General features: G+C 36.6%; 1 protein-coding gene across 1 annotated transcript in view; it reads right to left on the reverse strand.

Moving 5' to 3' along the window:
* ASB3 (ankyrin repeat and SOCS box containing 3) overlaps nucleotides 1–23,301 on the reverse strand; it is a 91,208-nt gene that overhangs the window by 22,654 nt on the left and 45,253 nt on the right. Inside the window, exons 4-7 of the mRNA XM_007465485.1 lie at nucleotides 11,970–12,082; nucleotides 11,243–11,378; nucleotides 8,289–8,466; nucleotides 6,252–6,449 (exon numbers count right to left, since the gene is read on the reverse strand). Of these exons, the coding sequence (XP_007465547.1) occupies nucleotides 6,252–6,449; nucleotides 8,289–8,466; nucleotides 11,243–11,378; nucleotides 11,970–12,082 (625 nt within the window). The remainder of the gene's footprint in view (nucleotides 1–6,251; nucleotides 6,450–8,288; nucleotides 8,467–11,242; nucleotides 11,379–11,969; nucleotides 12,083–23,301) is intronic.

The raw sequence follows: 23,301 nt of genomic DNA on the forward strand, positions 1-23,301 counted from the left end.
TTCCCAAACTTAATTAACTAAGGAACCCTTTTAATCCTGTGTATTATCTATTAACAATGTATAGAATGCGTACTCTACAAAACACACTTTGGAAAACCCCAGTCTAAACTTCTTCCAATTATCACATTGCCTTGTGTTAGAAAGGACAAGAGCATACTCCTAAAAGGCTTATGAAACTGCCTACTGCTACACTATAAACCCTTTTCCAACAAAACTACCATTTATATGGTGAATAATAAACACAAAATAAATTGGAGGATCATAAAACTGTCTCAGCATATCCTGAGCTTCTGCAAAGGATATTAAGAAGGTCTCAGATACATGTACAAGCTCCAGAAACTCAAGCAACTTCAGTGCTCTATGATGACCTTAATTATTGTATGTCATTGAGCAAGCAGAGTAGACCCTAAGGCTTAGATAAAACTTTGGTTAAAATGTAAACTACATGGACATATGCATGTGTTTCTCTTAACATTTAATACAAATTCTCTTTTAAGCCCTGATGGAAAATCGGAAAAACTCATCAAGTCCTAGAGTAGTCCCTCCCATTTAACATAAATATCAAGAACAAATTGTGACACATTAAGAGATTCCACATTATGTAACAGTGAAAATCATAAGACATGGAGAAAGAGGAGTTTAAAAACTAAAAATGCGATGTCTAGACCTTATCTGGAGGCATGTACACTTTCCATCATACTGCTCTTTGAAGTTCAAAAATGTGCACAGAAACAGGCCCAGATAAAAAAAACACCTTAACAGGAAATTCAACATGCTAACAAGGTTTCTTTTAAACATATAGAAATAGGTAAATATCTTGAGAATTTTAGTTTCAATTGCCCAACAAAATATCCAACCAACTTATCAGCTGAATCATCAAAAGGCCATATAATAAGTTTTACTGAATGGCTTTCAGCTATCAGCTGAAAATAAAATAAAAACATTAGGTTGTGTCAGATGTATCCATGTGTGATATGATGACAAGGATGCACACAATTGTTTTTACAAAACTAATGGGATAACAACGATTAGTATCAATTATAAAGACAGACAAAATCAGGTCAGTTAAGCCAGGATCTCTTTCTACATTCATATAGAAAAGGCATTAATATTTGTTCAAATTGTCCTGAAATTCTCAACTTCCCTCCTCTTCCACCCATTCCAGTTAAAGGAGTCTTTTTCTTCTATTTCCTCATTTGAGTTGAATTACTCAGCTATGCCCTTGAAAGACTGGCTTCATGTCACTAAAGCTGTTAATTTGTTAGCGCCAAAGGACAAAGAATGCTTTTATACGATGGTGGAGGAGACAAAACACCTTTCTATCATGCTTTGGAGTGTGAGAAGAGCTAAGGGTCACTGCTTCAAATGGAAGCTTATCCTCTCCAAGGGATACCCAGTAAAAATGTTTCAGAATGCTAATCCTGAGCTAAAAAGTTAAATCAGCTGAATAAAATAATAAAGAAGGGAAAACTTAAAACCCAGAGCCATTATTTATATTTATTATTTTCATCACCTTTTGATATTAATTATACTATTTGTAAAAGCAGATATGTTTACTAGAACATAACAGGCCAACAGTGCAAGGAGGGTCATAAGTATTAAATTTCTAGATCTCTGAGAAATACCAGAAAACATACAAATAAGAAAACAAAAGTTTTTGTCTCATTAATACCTGGAGTCAGTTAAGTGCTGATTAAATCTTTCTACAACAATCTTACACCAAACTAACATTATTGTAACAACACACCATTGCTATAAAAATGAAATTTCAAAACTTATACCACTAAACTTATCTCATTGTCTATTACCAACTCTCTGAAAATTTGAATATATAATAATTAATTTTGGAAAATGGAGTCTTCCAAGTTCCCTGGTATCATTACTGTGACTAAAATGCAAATTCTTATTTATAATTGGTAAATGTAATATAGGAAATTCAAACATTGTTTGTTAAGGAAAAACAGCACAAAAAAGTTACTTTTAAATGAAAATTTAGTCCACGGTCCTTGTTTTATAAATTGTAATTAATTTAATTAATTTTAGGTATGCAACCATAGAGAATCCAAATTTTCAGATGCATACTTAATGAAAGAAATTAAAAATTAATGAATTTTTCAACTTCGATATTTTTCCGCAGACACTGGCTATATTACCCTCTGATATACTAAAACAAAACCTACCAGGAGAATGACAGTTTTCTTGCTTGATCAGCTTTACACCGAGTCCCAAAATAATCAAATGATTTTCACATTACATGTACAGTGATGACATGCAAACTAAGAGCCAGACGTTAGCTTACATAAACATAATATAGAGACTAAAAATTTAATTGATGCTCTTTTTTAGATAAATGGAGGATGGCAAAATGAATTTCTTCTCCAGAAATGAAGAGAATTAACCTTGATATTTTTCTGTGTGCCAAAAATTGTGCAATGTACTATATTTTTATACACATTAAATGTGAGCATATGTGATTATGATGCTACCATTGCTTAGATTTATTCCTTTGGGAAATGTTTGCCTGTCAACTAAATTCCCCATAGAGTAGGTAATAACAGCAAAGATATATCAAAATTAAGTCTACAGTGCCATGGGCCCAGGCAAACAAAAAGTCAACTGGAAAGACTAGGAGAATGTACCCTCATAAAACAGATATTCTGACATTTTGACTTTTTTCCTTTAGACTAACAAATAGTATTTTCCAGTGACTTTTCTTACTGAAAACCTACTTACTAATTAAAAATACATTTGGTCCAATTACAAGTTCCCACGTGAAAGAAAATATCTGACAAGCCCTTTTAAAGCCACCAAAGCAGATTTTAGTTATGCTCTACAGGGCCATTTTACAGAGCAAATTTGCCAAGAGTAGCAAAAAAACAAAGTTTGTTAGCTCATGTCTGTGACCAAAGACCACCATACGCCACACTGTTGCTTCTTTACTTTTAGTTTTCAGCAGTTTGATTATTGGTGAGCATGCTTTTCTTTGGGTTTATCCTACTTTGGTTTGCTAAGCTTCTTAAATCTATAAAACTTACGTCTTTATCCAATGTTGGGAAGTTTTCATCCATTTTCAGTTCACAACCTCTTTCTCTTCCCTTCTGGACCCTAATGACATGAAGGTCAACCCCAGTCATACTGTCTCTCAGGTCCCTGAGGCTCTGTTCCTTTTTGTCCCCCAAGTTGTTGTCTTCTCTGTTCTTCTGTTTGGATAATTTATATTGGTCTATCTTCAAGTTGACTCTTTCCTGTCAATTCCATTCTGCTATGGAGCTCATATAGTTAATTTTTCATTTCAGATTTTATATTTCTCAGTTTTAAAAAGTCCATTTGGCTCTAGTTTTTATTTCTCAGCTGAAAATATCTACCTTTCCATTTATTTCAAGTGTTTTTACTTCATTAAGCACCATTATAATAGCTGTCTTCAATTATTTAATATTTCCAACATCTAGATCATCTCAGGGTTGACACCTGTTAATTGTCTTTTCCCTCTAAAACTGGTCATATTTTCTGGTTCTTCATATGTCAAGTCATTTTAGACTGTATCCTGGACATTACGAATAGTAATACTGTGTGTAAACTCTAGGCCTGGGTCCTGTTATAATCTTTTGAATATAATACTGATTGTATTTGTTTATTTTAGCAGGCATATAACCTAGTTAGGTTTAGACTACAATTTCTTTTTCACCTCTACAGACTGCTGGTTCAGTTCTCAAGCCTTTGCTATGCTGCTTTGCGTCTGGCCCCATGAAATGTACCATTCAGGGGCCTGAGACTTGGGTGATAGTTCAAATCTTGTTTTCAATGTCTGTCTGGTGCACTCAAAGCTTGAATGGGCTCTGGACATATGCAGGTTTGTACACAGAATTAAGAGAACCCCTTCTCCAGCTCTCTCTTCTCCAGGATTCCCCTCATATGTTCTGTTCCACAGGGTTCTATTTACCTCATTTCTCAGGCCAGAAAAAATTAATTTTAAGGTGTTTCGGGGTTAACAGGGGTACTCCTATGGTTTAATATGTTTAATTTAAACTACACTTATAAGATGATGAGGCATGAGCTTAGCTGCTGTGACCAGGACCAAAAATATTCCTCCAAAAGTAAGAAGACTAAAACAGATCATTGTTATATTGGACACACAGACATACAACTATACAAAACTATACAAAACCATTACATTCTGATCAAATAAAAAAATGTTCAGGGGCTCCCCTGGTGGCGCAGTGGTTAAGAATCCGTCTGGCAATGCAGAGGACACGGGTTCGATCCCTGGTCCGGGACAATCCCACATGCTGTGGAGCAACTAAGCCCGTGCGCCACAGCTACTGAGCCTGCGCTCTAGAGCCTGCGAGCCACAACTACTGAGCCCACGTGCCAAAACCACTGAAGCCCGTGCCACAACCACTGAAGCCCACGCACCTAAAGCCTGTGCTCCACAACAAGAGAAGCCATTGCAATGAGAAGCCCACACACCTCAACGAAGAGTAGCCCCCAATCGCCACAGCTAGAGAAAGCCCGCGCACTGCAACGGAGACCCAAGGCAGCCAAATTTAAATAAAATAAATAAATTTATTAAAAAAATTCAATTCTGATCTAATAATAAAATACAATGTAGATAGATATGTACAGAGAAAGGTAAATGAATCAACTAAAGTCATCAGTACAGCCCTAGTGAGGTAAACTAAAATAATTAGGGCTCCTCTGTTTATAAAGACAAAACCTAAGGAGGTATACCATGAAATCATGAAAGTTATGCATAGAGTGGATCCCAGATATTCAGATTAATCAAAACCCCAGATACTCAGATTAACCAAAACCCCAGATACTCAGGGTACAGTGTATACATAGAAGCTTAAATTCAGAACAAATGAAATGAACTACTATTTTACACAGCAAATATTACAAGATGGTAGAGACTGAAAAGCTTAGCAAATAAGTTTTTGATAAATGTTTAAATTAAGTCATAGCTAGCAATCCATAATGGTGAATTCAGGAAAGCCAATGAAATTTGAGGTAAGCTTGCAACCTCTTTTGTGTCATTAAAAAACAACAGCAACTACCTACACAACTTAGTCCATTATTGCATGGACAGATTTTACTCAATATGGCTTTTTTTACACATGGCCTTATTCTTACCGTCTATTTTAAAACCTTAGGAGTCTTATAGACAAGTCTTGGCCAGAATCTAATCAATAATCTATCACTAATTCTTCATTTATTCTACTCACAGCATCATGGCAGATAAGCAAAAGAAATATTTAAAAAAATTTTAGGGCTTCCCTGGTGGTGCAGTGGTTGAGAGTCCACCTGCTGATGCAGGGGACACGGGTTCGCGCCCTGGTCTGGGAGGATCCCACATGCTGCGGAGTGGCTAGGCCTGTGAGCCATAGCCGCTGAGCCTGCGCGTCCGGAGCCTGTGCTCCACAACAGAAGAGACCACAACAATGAGAGGCCCGCGTACCACAAAAAAAAAAAAAAAAAAAAAATTTTAAACTGAGTGTGACCTACAGAAATAAAACGTTACATACCAAATACATTAAAAATGCAAGAATATCTAGAAAACTAAAGTTTTATTTTACGTTCATAACAAGTCTTGTAAATATAAATTTCAAATGATAAATAGCCTGACACACAGTCAATATCATACTTGACAAAGATATTTTTAACTCTTTTTTATCTTTTTGCCTCCCAGCTTTACTGAGGTATAACTGACAAATAACATTGTAAGATAGTTAAAGTATATAATGTGGTGATTTGATATACATATACATTGTGAAAACATTCATCACCTCAAATATTTACCTCTTTTTTTTTTAAGAGCATTTAAGTTGTACTCTTAGCAAATTTCAATTATATAATACAGTCACCATATTATAACTACAGTCACCACATTATACATTAAATCTTCAGCCCTTTTTCATTGTGTAACTTAAAGTTTGTTTTAATTCTTAAGTTGTTTTGAAGACCAAGGATATCAGAGAATTCCTGCATTTACTTTAATATATTGAAAGTATGCTCTAAAATTGCTACACCAAAAATATAATCCAGAGCCAAAGAAAGAAGGAAAAAAATCTGACATTATCACCTAATTTTTATTATAGTTTGACTGAACAAGGTGTATCACAGAAGGCTTTTGTTTTTGTCTGTTTTTTAAGTTACCAATTTAGCTCTAAGACATATTGCTTCACAAAACAAAGTCATTTGGAAATACATCTCCATATAGCAAAAAAGAATAAAAATACCGCAAATATACATACTCCTTTTGGAAAGCCATACACATGGGAGAACTGAATCCGAAGACGAGGCACATCTGGGCATCTGGGCAGTAGCCAGACTGGAGCAACATTTCTAGGCACTCTTCATGCCCTCCAAACACTGCTGAGTACACAGGACTCACTTTGTTTGGCCCAGTGTCACAGACCCGGTTAGTAAGTGGTATTAACAAGTCCAAGATTCTGCAAATACACAAATTCAGGGGTATAAAATGCTTTTATATGTACATAAGTGCATACATTTCTACAGCACATATTTTGAGTCACCCATTGATTGATTTTAAAAAGTCTTTCTGTCTTCAGTTTACTTTCTATCTAGAGTAAATTATTACAAGCTACATACTCTGAAATGTTATACTCATTATTGTTGCTCAATAGAAAGATCCTTAAATGTATCTGAAGCAGAGCTAAATAACATTCCCATAAAAGTAAACAGATAACACACAGTCCTTTATTTTTCACGAGTTATTTACCTTCCCACCCACAACCACCTTCCTCCCCAAAATTCAAATTTTATATTAGATATTTTAGGACCTAATAAAATTTTTAAAACTTCATTATACTAAATATAAACTTGTTATCAAGAAAACAAGTTATTTTCCTTCATAAAGTAGCAACCAAAGTTTGATTTTTCTAATCAGTAAGAATTTTTTAAGATGGTGAGTGACATGAAATGAATAGTACTATCATCAGGAAGAAGTCAGAAATTCTGCTAAAATATTGTATTCTCAGAAAAGAAAGAAGATGAGCTCTTTAAATATTAAGGCAGATTTATTTAAAAATTAAGAATAAATTAAGAATTTATAACATTCTTTCTCTTTGCTACTTTTCCTTAGGTAAGGTAGGACTAAGATAATATTTAAGGATAACTTATATTTCACCATGAAGGAAATCATCAGTGACAAACAGAATTCTCAAAATTGAGAACAAATGAGGACAAATTCTCAAGAGGGTTTTGGTATCAATTTAAAGCTCAGGGTATAATTGTACCTAAGATTTATGATTAAATAAACAATCAACAGTTAAGAAAAACATCAAATTTTTAAACCTAAGTACTTTGTTAAAATAAAGAATATATTTAGTGTCTCTTATATGTAATAAATGTGCTAAATTTTTTTAAATGAGTTGGAAAAATTATACTCTTCAACAGGGCACAAACATGATTACAAATATCTTTAAGGAAACAGTAAAATACCATGCCACCTAGTGGCATAATAACCCAATTACAGCATCTGTTTTCCTACTATGTATACATACTAAAGACAAGACCATTTCACTATTACTTTTTAAATAATACTAACAAGATCTATAAAATTATTATTGTAGTAGTATGACTCTAAAAACTTTAAATATATATTTTAAGAAACTGTACTAATCTATGTTAAGACAGGCTGCCATATTCTCACAGGTATAACCAGGTTTAATAATTTTTGAGATTCCTGGAACCCCCAATTTCCAGGAGTTCCAACTTTTGTTAAGTCTCTCTCTCTTCAGACAATACCAAAAATTTCATTGGAATTTCTGGCTAAGGAAGAAGAGTAATAGAAGCAGGGGAAAGTACCAAGCTGAATTTGAAATAAGACAAAGAGAAGTCCAGTCAAAGGGTTCAAGATGTGGAGGACTACCCAGTCCACACAAAAGAGATACAAACTCAAAACCTTCCCGGGGCCAAGGAGGTAACAAAAATAAGTTGAATAAAGCCATCAGATCAATACCTAAAGATGCCTGGGACAAAATTGGAAAGGAGTGGGAGAGTACAGCCACAGCTTAAGAAGTCAGAGAGAAGACTTACCCTGAGAAAGCCCCTGGGGCCACTCTGCCTCACACTAGGTAAGGGCAAGACTACGAGTTGCTGGGATTGCAAGGGGGACAAATGTGGGGGGTGGATCTAGTCACCCAGCAGATCAGTAGAGAAGGGAATACCAAGGGTTATGCCTGGAGGTAAAGGGTCTGGCCCAGAAGATCTATTTCTATTACCTTTGAATTATGAGACCATTTTCATTTTCCATTTTTAACACTTACTTTGTATGGCCCATTTGTGCGGCTGCATGAATAGGTAACTGCCAATTGTCCTCATTACAGTAAAGATCAGGATCTGCCCCACTGGAAAGCAAAAGCTCCACACACTCTGTGTGGCCCTCTTGAGCAGCAATGAACAAGGGAGTAGCTTTGTCCAAGGCTTGACAATTGACATTTGCACCTAAAATAAACATTTAACATATAACCCTCCTTAATGCAAAAAATAATAATAATAATTAACAAAAATTTCAAAGCGGTTGCCTTAAAAGGGTTTCACAGTACAATAGCTTTTCTTCCTTAGTGGATACTGTTGTTAAAACATTAATTTTCATAACTTATTGGTAATAATTTACATTGTTTTTACTTTTATGTCAGCAAGAAAACAAGTGATTAATATTTTAGAATTCATTTTTAAGCTAAAATAAGAAACTTATTCAATGAAGGATTCATTTCATTCCAACAAGCACTCTGAGGGTCCAGTAAGCAATCATTTAAAAAAGGAAAAATGCAAACCATCAAATATGGATAACATTTCTGATCATTACTGAAAGCATAAGAAAAAAATCTAAATTATGATACTTTACAGATGCCACTAATTGATTCAGGCTAAGATTTGTGAAAAAAAAAAATTCCAGTAGATATGATATACATGAGGGCTATGCCTTTAAACTAATGTTGACTATACTCTTCATTATATCACTTTTCTTCATGACCAGTGCATGATAAACAGAGCCCACATTAAAAGGAAAAAGGTCTATTTAAATGGGTTTCTAAGCTGATCTTTTTAAGCATAAATCTAATCAATTATTTAGACGCAAATGTACAAAGATGTGAAAAAGTTCAGTGACCTCAATTTTTGTGAAGGTTTCAAAAATAGCAGACGCCCTCAAACTTTTCTCATTGACAAATAATGTGTTAAGTATGCTAAGTATGGTGTTAATACATGACCATGAGAATTTTTAAATTTCTGGAATACAGCTCAGTGAAAAATCATCATTGTCAAGGGGGAAAAGACTACTTTTTTATTTAAAAGGATGTTCCATAAATATACCTTGAATAAATTGAAGCCCTGAAATGGGTAAAAACAATGCAAAACACAAATGGTAACTTAGAGTTTATGGAACTGTCAGAAATTCCAACTGGATATTCAACATGTCTAGATACACAGAATATTCCTGACTTGTACAAGGTGGCTTCACCTACTGTCAGCCTCAGAAAGAAATGAACACTATAACTGAGAAAATACTAAGTCAAAAAAGAAACCTACTTAACTTTCTCTTTTACGCAATGTTTTGTTTTGACAATTTCAATGTATAAGGAAGAATAAGGAACTAGACCCTGTAAGATTACAGGTAGAAAAGTTGGGAAAATGAGAGATAATTCACTGAAAGGAAAGTCACTTTAAAGAGTTAGAAACATATCGTATAGTTACATTATAAACATACCTACATACCTTTTCAACTTGCCATTCATAACTATTCAGAGAGGAGAAGAAAAAAAGAACAAAGGAAAACAAAACAGGTGCTTAGTGTTCCAGGAGACAGGCTCAGCATGAGGCGTCATTAAGCTGCAGTTTAACCTATTTCATTCTAAATATTAGCTACACACTAATAACTGGAACTTACGGACTGGAAGTCACAAAATACATCACAACAGTCCTTGGGAAGGTACAACATAGAAGAAGGAAGATGAGAAATCACAAGTCCTGGATCCAAGTCCTGATTCTGCCAGGGAATACTTTCTAGATCTTTGGCAAGGCACTTAAATGCTCAGAGCCTGGGATTCTTTTTTTTTTTAATTAATTAATTTATTTATTTATTTGGCTGTGTCAGGTCTTAGTTGCGGCATGCAGGTTCTTCTCTAGTTGTGGCATGTGGGCTCCAGAGCACACAGGCTCAGTAGTTGCAGCACGCAGCCTCTCTAATTGTGGTGCACAGGCTCTAGAGTGCATGGGCTCAGCAGTTGTGGCACACGGGCCCAGATGCCCTGTGGCATGTGGGATCCTAGCTCCTCAACCAGGGATCGAACCCATGTCCCCTGCATTAGAAGGCGGATTCCTAACCACTGGACCACCAGGGGAGTCCCCAAGCCTGGGATTCTTAATACAAAAAAAAAAAAAAAAAAAAAAAAAATTGAACAAATGATTTGGGGGATTCTCTCAACTTTAAACTTTGTTTTGGTAATTTATTAAAAGTTTAGGTATTACAGAAGATATGTGAAAAGTCTAAGTATTAAAAAAAATTGCATGGTGGCAAATCTGGTGTATTTCCCATCTGCTCCTGACTATCCATGCTTCGTCGGGTTAGCAGTGTGAGTGCACACGCAGTGTCTGGAAGAACTGAAAAGCTCTTACATAACAAAAGTTTCTGGTCACAGAAATGTCACACAGAGTAAGAATGCCACCTCAACACCATCCTCTCTGACAATGCTGAATGTGTAATGGTTGTCACTGAGAAACCTTTAACAGGTTTCTGTTGCTATTTATTAACATAATAAAGTATAAACATGCTTTGAAATAAATCCATTTAAATATCACACAATTGATCAAAACATACAACTCAAAGGGTTAATATACAAAATAACTATCTAAAAAATTAATTAAGCCGATACTAGTCTTGTACCCTAGAAAGTTGGAATTGCTCAGGTCCCTATAATAAAGGACAGCACCATCATTCAACTTGCCAATAAACCCGCTTTAATGATAGATCATTATGGTCCTACTCAGATAAATTAATAGTTGTGCAATGTATTATGTTAGTAATAGAGACTTAGTAACCAGGCTTATAAATGAACTTGTATGTACTCTTATTTACCATTAACATAAAACACCATAAGTTCCAGAACCCGATTTATATCTGGTCAAGAATTACTCTTCCTAAGAAGATACAAAGTTAAAACTCATGATCTTAACAGTGTAAAGGCTAATGGATTAGTCTTACCCAATGAATTAGTCTTACCCGATGATATAAGTATGCTCAAGCTTTCTAGCTTGCCATATTGAGCAGCCACAAATAAAGGTGTGATTCCAAAGTCATCCTGGCATTCCTTGTTTGCTCCTTTTTTAAGAAGCAATTTTATGATCTCAGCATTTTCCTAAGGCACAGATTCATATTTTAAATAAGAGAAAACAAAGAAAATAGAAGATGCCTTTTTTATTGTTGTGTGTGTGTGTGTATGTTTTTTATCCTCACTAAAGGAAAAAAGTGTATTGGTGGATGGGAAGAATGTGTTAAACAATCAGATTATTCTGTACCTTTAGCTAGAACATTAAACATAAACAGATAAAACACTGGGAATCTCTAGGAATTATAATCCTTATAAAATCCTGCAAAATTAGTTTGCAAGTACAAGCACTAAGATGTCATCACAGTTTCTAAACACAGTGCTATAAATAAAATAAGCCATTGCTCACTATCAATTTATATCCCAAATATTCTGATGGTCTCTTAACTATGCTATCAACATTCGAAAAACTTAGATAATCCCTGCAGCCCAAAGCTACTAGAACTACTAGAGCAGTTGGCTTATTCAGAATGACCGTTAGCGTTTAGACTGCCTTTTCTGTACTGCACTAACCATCATAAATCACAGGCAAGTAGGAAGCAAAAACTGTATTGAACTGTCATTTTAAAAGGGTAAAACACACAATTTACATGGAAATGAAATAATAAATTCAGAGTTTACCTGAAAAGTAGCCTGGTGCAAGGTGTTCCATCCACACATAGAATGGGATCCATTAACATTTGCTCCATATCGAAGTAGCAGCCTTAACACATCTATCTGTCCATTTTCAACAGCTGCAATACAACAGTCAAAAAAATTATTGTCAGTAAAAAGCCATGTTTGTAGGACTGGGCACTTCGGTGATGTTACCATCACTTATTCAGCTTCAAACTCACAATACTGTGATCATTCCTATCAACAAATCAAAACATATATGTACTCCTTATGCAATTCCAAAACATCACAATTGTCTTAGCCCAAACCCATTAATATATACATCCTTTTGGTACACATATAAAATTATTTTCAATTGTATCTTAGACGATACAGAGGAAATGGAAGCAGGAGGCAAACATATTCGCTTTGATAATGGAGATAATATGTGTTTCTATTTTGTTAAAAATGCAATTGGGAGGGGGATGGGATGAACAGGTCAGAAGAAACAGCAGCAGTCTGGAGAAACAGTCTCAAAAGAATTGAAAGGTTGGCTATTACCATCTGATCACAAATGACAATAGTAAATGACAAGCAAACTGAAAGCACAATACTGCAAGTCTGCATCTTAGATATTTTTACCATAATAAACAACAATCATTGTTAAAATGATGTTCTTATATCAACCAACGAAAATTTAGTAGAATCTGTTTCACACCCAATTCATACAACATTATCAGTGACTGCTGGCAAAAATCACTCCATAGCCAAAAGCCTGAGTTGAAGATTATCAGGTTGTTTTGATTATTAAATACGCTATAGAAGTCAGAGAAAATTTTTAATATCATAAATACATTAAGATATCTGATATCTGCATCTCTAGTGAAAAAAATTTCTCAATGGCAAAATGGCATTTTTATAGCTCTTGCTAATTATTTCAAAATAAGGCAAATGGTTAAGTAATGGTTAATCGTTAAGAAATAGTGGTTTAGGGACTTCCCTGGTGGCACAGTGGTTAAGAATCCACCTGCAAATGCAGGGGACACGGGTCCAAGCCCTGGTCCGGGAAGATCCCACATGCTGCGGAGCAACTAAGCCCATGTGCCACAACTACTGAGGCTGCGCTCTAGAGCCACAACTACTGAAGCCCGCGCACCTAGAGCCCGTGCTCCGCAATAAGAGAAGCCACTGCAACGAGAAGCCCGCACACCACAATGAAGAGTAGTCCCTGCTCACCACAACTAGAGAAAGCCTGTGCACAGTAACAAAGACCCAACACAGCCAAAAATAAAATATTAAATAAATAAATAAATAAACCTTTTAAAAAAAAGAAATAGTGGTTTAGAAAAGTGTATTTACAGCTTACATCCTACTACCAAAGCCTCTCCTTTGGAAGAGTTGGGTTAACTTCTTTGTCCTTATATAATAAGTTACCAAATTGGAGAGGGAGTGGGAACCATACTGTGACCAAGTATATTATACCTTCAGTGAAAGTTATTTTTTAAAAAAAAACAAAAAACCCAGACTCAAACTTACTATTTGTTTGCCTCCTTATCATTAGTAAAGTACGCTTGAGGAGAGAAACTGTGTTCAGTACCAATCGCAAACAGAAGACAGGCAATAAATAAGCACTGACTCAGTGAATGAAAAATAAATGTCTAAAATAAAATATGATTTTCTTTTTAAGAATTCATTCCTCTCCAAACAAAACAGCCTTCAGAACTATACTTCTGGATATGACAAAATAACTGGTACTAAAGTAGCCATCATAAGAGTGGGAAATATACATAAAGCAACTTTTTCTAGCATTTTCTAGCATGGGCAAACGACTGATTCCTAAGGAAAGGGAAACACATGAGGTGAGCCCCATGATCACCCCAGCTTTCTGCCTGGGGACATTTCTGGATTATGGTGCAATGAGCTGAAGTCCAAGCACAGTAAGGGTAAGGTTGAAGAAAGAATACTCCAAGCAGAGGAAATGGTCCAAGCAGAGTGAAGCAGTCTGCTGAGCTAAGGAGGAAAATATCAGAGTTTAAGCAGTTGAAATCGGTAGGGCAAACCCCAAGAGAAAAGAGAACTGTGCGGAGGGGAGGCCCCACTGTGGAAGTTCTCCAAGAATCCTTGCCTGAGGTCTGGGCTACACATGTACAAGGCAAGATGAAGCTTACCAGAGAACTGCTAAAGGGTTAAGAATAGAATAGAGATAAGTAGAAGACAGTGCTGAGGGCCAATGGAACTCCTAGGAGTTCTGGCCCAGTCAGAGTGGTGAAACCACACTGATACTTCAATAGCTTGTTAACACTCTGGGCATCCAGCTGAGACACCCAAAAGGCAGAGCCCTAGTAATAAAGACCACATCTGAGACTAAGGCCTACTCTAGACCTGCTCTAAGGAAGCCTAAAATAAGCCCTGATCTGGAAAGAGGCAGAGGCTGGGAACTAAGTCCTCCTGTGAGTTAGATCTGGGAAATACCTTATGCTCTCAACAAAGCATAAAACCAAACCTAAACAAGTTCAAGGTCATAAGCCAGTAAATAATCTACCTATTATTTTAAAAAAAAGAAAAAAACTCACTATTCTCAGAGGATAAGAGAATTCAAGTCTGTGACGTACTAATCACAATACCCAGTATACAAGTCAGAAAGTAGTGAGCAGAAACTGATCCCAAGATGGCCCAGACATTGGATTTAACAGATTAACTAATGCAGCTACTATAAATATGCTTTAAAACTTTAAGGAAAATATGTTCAAAGATTTTACTTTTTTTGTTTGTTTGTTTTTTTGCGGTACGCAAGCCTCTCACTGTTGTGGCCTCTCCTGCTGCGGAGCACAGGCTCTGGACGCGCAGGCTCAGTGGCGATGGCCCACGGGCCCAGCCGCTCTGCGGCATGTGGGATCCTCCCGGACCGGGGCACGAACCCGTGTGCCCTGCATTGGCAGGTGGACTCTCAACCACTGTGCCACCAGGGAAGCCCCAAAGATTTTACTTTTAACATCTATGGTATACACACAGCATACACAGAGAATCTGAGTAATGAAACTGTTAAAAAAAAAAAAAAAAAAAAAGAACCAACTGGAAATTCCAGAACTGAAAGAAGAAATGGATGGGCTTAAAAGAAGATCAGAGATGGTAGAAGAGTGGATGAACTTGAAGACATCAATATAAATCAACCAGGGACTTCCCTGGCGGTCCAGTGGTTAAGACTCCACACTACCACTTCAGGGGGCATGGGTTCGATCTCTAATTGGGGAACTAAGATCCTGCATGCCACACAGCATGGCCAAAAAAAGAAAGAAGGAAAATAAAACAAAAAACAAAAACATATATATATGTATATCATCCTATCTGAAGAACTGAGAGAGGAAAAAAAGACTACAGGAAAATCAACTGTACACATCAAACAGTCCAGCATACATTAATTGGAGTCCCAGAAGGAGAAGAGAGTAAAAACTGGGCAGCAAAAAATACATTTGAAGAGAAAATAGTGCCTGAAATTTTCCAAAATTTGATTTAAAAAACAAAAACAAAAGCCACATTGACTTACAAATCCCAGAAAATCAGTAAACCACAGTGCTTTGGAAGAAGTCAGTATACTTATGACTTCACATTCTATGTAAATTAAGGATGATTATATAAACATACCTGACAGCTCTGTGGAAGAATTTAAATGATTATAAAAGCAGCTGCAAACAACAAGCCATTAAAATCAACTTAGCTATAATAATAGTTCAATTTTTTTTCAGGGCTCTTATTTGCATTTGAAATAAAATCTACCATTTTACCATGTCCTTTAAGACTCTGCAATAGTTAAATAATTAATCCAATCATTCAACAGTGCCAGGGACTGTACTAAGCACAAGGGGCATAGCAAGCAACCAGACCTACAAAGTAGTTGCCTTCGTGGAACTTCCATTCTAGTGGGAGAGACAGATAATAAACAAGCACACGGATAAAGGAAATAAGTTCTGATAAAAGAAACTGTGAAATGACATTTTGTGGGAAAAAAAGTGAAAGGAATTAACAAGGTAAAGTAAAGAACAGTGACTGAGTATGAGAGTGCTATGTTAGAAAAGAGGATAGAGGTTATCTCTTTGAAACAGAGACCTCTGAACAGAGAAATGAGAGATAAGCAGTAAGCCATGCAAAGAGGTGGAAGAAGAGTACTCCAAACAGGAAATAAGAAGTGTAAAGGCAGTAAAGTACAAAAGAGCTGAGTATGTTTGGAATAGCCAAGATGGCCAGTGTGACTGAAGTGAAGTCAAGGAAAGGAAATAAAGCAAGAGAGGTAGAAAGAAGCCAAATTTTGTAAGCCTTGGCAAAAAGTTACCTTTTTTTTTTTAAGGAAAAAATGAATTTGTAGTTGGAGCTACTCCTAGAAGCACGGCTCATCACCTGCTCATTCAGGACATAAATCCTGAGGAGTTGAGTGATCTGCCGAAAGTCACAGAGCCAGAGCCCAGGCTTCCTAGTTAGTCAGGACTCCCTCAACTATACCTGGTAATATTAACAAGAATAGGAGTCAGCAAACTGTTTCTGTAAAGGGCCAGAAAATACAGACAGTCCCCAACTTAAGATGGTTTGACAATTTTTCGACTTTACAGCGGTGCAAAAGGGATACACATTCGGGAGAAACTGTACTTCAAATTTTGATATTTTCCTGGGTTAGCAATATGTGGTATGATCATCTCTCACAATGCTGGGCAGTGGCAGCAAGCTGCAGCTCCCAGTCAGCCACAAAATCATGAGGATAAACAGCTGATATACTCACAACCATTCCATACCCATACAACCATTCTGCTTTTCACTTTTAATATAGTTTCAATAAATTACACGAGATATTCAACACTTTATTATAAAATAAGCTTTGTGTTAGATGACTGTGCCTAATGTAAGGCACAATGTAGGCTAATGTAAGTGCTCTGAGCACATATCAGGTAGGCTAGACTAAACGATGATGTTTGGTAGACTAGGTGTATTAAGTGCATTTTTGACTTACAACATTTTCAGCTTACAATGGGCTTACTGGGATGTAACCCCATCCTAAGTTGAGGAAAATCTGTACTCTATTACATCTAGTTTCTCTGGTTCAACAGTATGCTTGTAAAATTTATCAATATTGTTGCCTCTAGCTGCAGATCATTCCTCTTCATTGATGTGTAGTAATCCATTGTGTAAATAGAACACAATTTATTTACCCGTTCTATTGCTGGCAGATGCTCTTTGGATAGCTTCCTGTTTGGGGCTGTAATAGAGTGCTACAACGAGACTATTCTAGTACGTCTTTTTTTTTTTCGGTACGCGGGCCTCTCACTCTTGTGGCCTCTCTCGTGGTGGAGCACAGACTCCGGACACGCAGGCTCTGCGGCCGTGGCTCACGGGCCTAGCCGCTCCGCGGCATGTGGGATCTTCCCGGACCGGGGCACAAACCCGTGTCCCCTGCATCGGCAGGCGGACTCTCAACCACTGCACCACCAGGGAAGCCCTCTAGTACGTCTTTTACTGAACACTGATACACATTACTGTTGAATATATGCCTAGGAATGGAATTGCTGGGACAGAGTGTATGTATATACTCAGCTTTAGTAAGTTCTTCCAAACCATTTTTCAAAGTGGCTATACCAAATTCACACTCCCATCAGTAATCTATCTTCTGGTTGCTTCATATCCTCATAAACACTTGGCACTTTCAATCTTTTTCTTTTTAGCCATTCTGGTAGGTGTGTAGTGTTTACTCTTACCTTAATCATCAGTCACTTCAAATTCTCTTTGGAAGTAGTTGAGATATGAATAAACAAAATATAACATTGTCTTTATCCTGAGTTCCTTTGGGACTCACTAGCCTGGGAGTACAAGTGAAGTTATGTTAAACTGTAAACTAAAATTTCAAATCCTGACATTGGGGTTACAGAAGAAACAAGCTGATAACAGCTATAGCTGGCTGACAGTACAAAGGAGTTCACTATATTATGTTCTCTACTTTCGCATATATTTTAAATGTTTCACAATAAAAGTTTTTAGTATGTTTCACCAGTTCATGGCCCCACTTGCATAATATGGAAGCTATATCTCCTGACAAATTCTACCCCACTAAGGACTTCTGATATCCTAAATAATCCTGTCATCTTCTTCTCTGAGACACCTTCTTGATGTCCACTGTTGTAAAGGCCACTTGAAGGTTATAACTGGCACAGTGTCAATGAGAATGTCACCCAGGCCATAGGTGCCATTTATTTCCCAATTCTGAATATGCAAGATGCCAAGGTGATGCTGGTTTCCCTGCAGTGCCCACTGTATAGGCAACATGCTACACCTGAGCAGCAGTGGAGAAGATGCCCTGTTCCAAACCTAACCCACAACATGCTCTGTCACCGAGCTTCCTACAGAGCAGGGCTGCTCATATCCCTGCACCTCTCAGAGGTGCTCATGGAAACAGATCCTTCACCTTCCACCTTCAGCTCCTCTCACTACAGGGCTCAAATATGAATCCCTGAAGCTGGAAAACCAGGCTGTTCTTCCACCCTTGTCTCCCAGAAGCCCCTCTACCACCCAGTTACTCAAATAAAAATCTCCTCCTGAAAACCATTCATCCTGCTCCTGAATTTGCCACCTACTTATTCATGACACAAGTGCTCAGGCATCTCAGACATATCTGAATTATAATTTAGGATCAAGATGATGCCCTAACTCTAGTGGAAAGAACATAGATAGTGTAGTCAGGCACTCTGTCCAGCTGTGAGCAAGTTAGTCTCTCAACCTCGTTACACATATAAAATAAGGATAATCTACTTACCTATGGGCTTTTATGTTGATTGAATAATTAATATAAGTAAATATAGTAGGTGCTCAATAAATGTTCCTTCTTTCTCTCCCTCAGTCTCCCTTACCCCTTTCTTGATATATAACTGGCCAACTTCTTTTCCTAATAAACTCCACAAATAGGATACTCAGAAGGTTAGCTTTTCAATCATGAGGAGTTAGGCCATAATTACAGTTCCCTCAATACTAATACAGCTCTCTGACTAAACTCATATTGGTCACCTTCACTCCATGCACCCTAAGGACAGCCTCTTCCCTTTGCAGGATCAATCCTTTTGTCCAACAATCTGATTAACTGCAACCATCATCCAGCACTACAAGAAGTGCATATCCAGGTCCCCTCCTAAGTGAGAGTGCAGACACTCAGGTTTCCCCAATTTATTGTCCAATTTACTTCCTCCATGATAATTACCCACAAACCAGTTTTAAATAAACGTTTATGTTTATCTTTCCTCCTCCACAGCCATACTGATCTTGTCTTACAAACATATACACTATTTCCCACCCTCAAAAAAGGAATCCAAAGCCCATAATCCTCTATCTTTCCATGGCCACCACCTGCATTCACTTGTCAGATTTTTCTCTCTTCCAAAAAACAGAACTAGGTCTATAGGCAGATGCTGTTTATACAGAACTTTTAAGCTCTTTCTTTTCTTTCCACTTCTTGTCCAAGTTTGCAGAGACCTAAAGACATTTCCTTAGACTGGAGCGTGAGTCTGATAATCACCTAATCAACTGAGGATAATGAGGGAAATTCAGCTGCAATTTCTACCATCCCACTGATAAGCAAGCTGATTGGCTAAGCTGGTGTTTCTCTGCTCCCTCACCTCTCTGCATGGGACCCATCTAGTACTGCATGCTACGGCAAAGGAGGCTAACATTTCAAAGATAGAAGAGGACTACAGCTCAGTTAAAGGTATACGAAGAGCTGCATTCTCTGATACAGAAGCCAGTAGCCATATGTGGCTATTTAAATCTAATTAATTAAAATTAAATTAAATGAAAATTTGAGTACCTCCATCAAACTAGCTTCATTTGAAGTGCTCAAGAGCCACACTTGGCTAGTGACTGGACAGTACAGATTTAGGACACTTCCAAATTCTATTGGACGGCTCTGGTCTAGAGTTTAGAATTTAACTAAATTGGAATTTAACCTAGAGTACTAGGCATATCTATCTCCAAGATACATGCCTGGCAATGAGGATAGGGAGCCAGGCCATTAGTTGTGGCTCCTATGGTTTGGGGCAGGTGTTCAAGGACAGAAAGGAAATGAGTAATTCTGGAACCTGGAAAAGTACTGTGGATTCCCAGAGAGAAAAAGAAAGCAGAATCATAGGATCTGGTATTACACTGGCATTGAACAGAGACCAGAGCCCAAGGAAAAAGAATAAACATGAAATAAAACACCTCATTTGGAAGACAGAGCTCAAAGTGTCTGGGGTACACACAAAGATGGGAGAAAGGCTTTCCTCCCTTCAATCCAAACAGGTATTGTCTGCAAGACTCTAGCTGAGACAGCAGAAAAGAAAAACCAGAAGCTCTGATGGCAGGGACACTGCCCCTCCCACAACAGGTCAGGTTATTGTGCTGAAGAAACCTGTAACATCAAAAGTCTAACAAAGTAAGAATGATATGGGAACATCATTACCTGCAATAATTTCTAGGGAGACATTTATATTTTTGAAGAAACACATCTTTCCATTTCCTATATATAAGAGGGAAAAAGAAGTAATCTGGGATAACATAACCTGAATAACAAAATATTGTTGAAAAGGAGAAATCAAGGAAGTAGAAGCAGCTGCTGACCCACATAAAACTTCTAACCAAAATCAAAACTCAGTTGAGGCATGTAGCACACTGAGTGCAGTCACAAGCCCCACATGAAGATTTCATGAAGACATGGACTCAACATAGGATTCTCATCTGGGAGAAATATGGCAGAGCTATACATACATGTAAGTAATAAATCTAACTAGGCGTACTAAACTCTAACTAAAAATAATAAACAATGATCATTATTTAATGCAGCACGCATTAAACAATAAATTTCTAAAGGAGGGATTTTTTTAAATGTAATTATCCTATTGAATGCTCTTTTGGAAAAATGCCTGATGTGACTATGTATTCTTGGGAATTACTGTAGAAAAGTTCTGTACCAAATGCAAATTGCAGTGAGCTGAGTTTTACATCTATAAACTAGAATATACTCTTTCATCTTGAGGCTCAGATTGTGACAGTAGTTCTACTGAGAAACATCACAGTCAGTAAGGCTGTAATGAACAGTTTAACCACAGGCTGTCCATCTCCTCTAGTTATAGCAACGGGTTGGTGATTTCTGAGGGCCTCAGAGATCACCTACGTATTCTATTAGTACATTTGATTTATATATGAATTTTTAACTGTATCTATGCTTCTTAAATTCTACATGTACTCTATTCTCCATTATGCACTTCATTTTCCTCTACAATTCACTGATAAAATAATCTTTCCATTGTATATCTAATTTGAATAAAACTTTTTCCCTACCTCTTTCACAAAGCAAAAAAGAATGTTCGTAGCCATTTCATCTACTGTGTATTTCTTTGGTCCTGTGGTTACAGTGACATCTGGTGGCACTAGAAAGGAAACTAGACTGCAATGACAAGTGATTTTTTTTTCTAGTGTTTTGAATTTATTCTATGTCACCTCAGATTTTATGTTTTTTCTAAGACTTACCTATACCCAGGACAGGAGAACTATTAAAGTACTATACTAACTCCACTGACAGCATATGTTAGTTTCAACTTTTCACTCTGACAAAGTGACTGGCAAGGATGGAGAATTATTTCAAGAATGTCACTGGGTAAGTAGGACTACCCACAGTTATTTATTTCATAATTAAAATTTATAATCAGAATGGTTATAAAGTAAGGTTTTCCCATCAAAGACATATATCATAATTTCAAACCACTCTCCCTATATATACAGATATATTTCTATAATGTGTCTTGGCCATGAATCCTTAGTCTGAAATGTAGTATTTGATTGCTACTTAGAAAAATTTTTTCTAAAATTGTAATGAAAGTTACACTTCTTTCTTACAAAGGACCTTGTGTCTGCCCAATGACTAACAATCTTAAAGATGTATACTGATGGTAAAAACCATGACGAAATGGGCAAAATTCATTATGTTAGGAATATAACAGAAAGATTGTAGTCAGTACCCCAATCTAATTCTACATGTTGCCACTGACATGTCTCTGTTTCTGACAGAAAGAAGTCAAATGGGCAATTAGCCATCAGAGATCATATCCAGAAAAACACATCTTTCAATCACATGAAAGTCTTAGAAGACAAAAACCTTATCATTTTTCCATATGTCTCCCCACCAACAGAGTCAAGAGAAACGTTTGATTTAGATAGCAGAGCTATAAAAGTGAATTCTACCACTTTCTGTAATTATCCAATTCACGTTTTTGAAGTACTCATATAGCAGTAGTTTCCTTATAGGAGCCACCTCTGTATGATCTCCACAGTATGGCTTAGAGAAACAAATCATTACACTGAGGAGTCCCTATCAAAGAAAAAGTATCTGGCAAAACATCCCTCATTCCAAGGACCACTCCAGTGTTTAGGACCCTGCACTCTCACTGCCAAGAGCCTGGGTTCAATCCATAGTTGAGGAACTAAGATACCACAAGCTGCAGCGTGGCATGGCCAAAATGTAAATTAATTATTTAATTTAATTTAATTTAATAATTATTCAATTATGAACATGCAGGAACTCAAGGAACATTATTCCCATGGGTCCTTTCAGAGGACTCTGTTAAAGGAAGAATTTAGTTAACCAAACAAGACTGGAAAAACCATGGCAAAATAACTGATGATAAACTTCTAAGCTACTGAACCACAGAACTATAAGAATAAAATAAAATGAAGGTGTTAAGATGCCAGAATAGGATGCAAAATGTTATTTCCACTGACAACGTTAATACAATATAACTAACAAAATTTGGCAAAGGACAGAAAAAAGAAAAAGAGTTATACAGGAGAATATAGGGATATTGATTTCTTCATTTTTAAAAGCCAGAAGTTTAATTCTATCAATCAAACATGACTAATAAAATGACAGATGGCGTAAATACATTTAATTATACAAAGGTAACACAAGAAAGATAATAAATATACTAGCTTCAAACTGCTTACCTTAAGGAATGAAAAGATACAGTCTTAAAGCATCGAAGAGTATGACATAAAATAATAAAAAGTTACATCAAGAAAGTAAATAGAACATGAAATTAACATTTTTAAAATGTAACTTATTAGTGAACAGCCATACTTCAGACCTGAGAAAACTCAAACTCCTATTTTCAAGAACATGTCCTCAAATAAAAATGCTTAAGTTATAATCCTTGAGGAAGATGATTAATCTTTCCATTGAAAGATCTAAAAATAACTCCAAAGATTAAGTTTAATTAATATAATACATATTAAATATATGAATGCTACACCTCAAAGTTCATAGCACCTCAAAAAATAACTCTATGAAAGATCACTAATCCAT

Source organism: Lipotes vexillifer, unplaced genomic scaffold (genome assembly GCF_000442215.2).
Source record: "Lipotes vexillifer unplaced genomic scaffold, Lipotes_vexillifer_v1.1 scaffold834, whole genome shotgun sequence".
Taxonomy (NCBI): domain Eukaryota; kingdom Metazoa; phylum Chordata; class Mammalia; order Artiodactyla; family Lipotidae; genus Lipotes; species Lipotes vexillifer.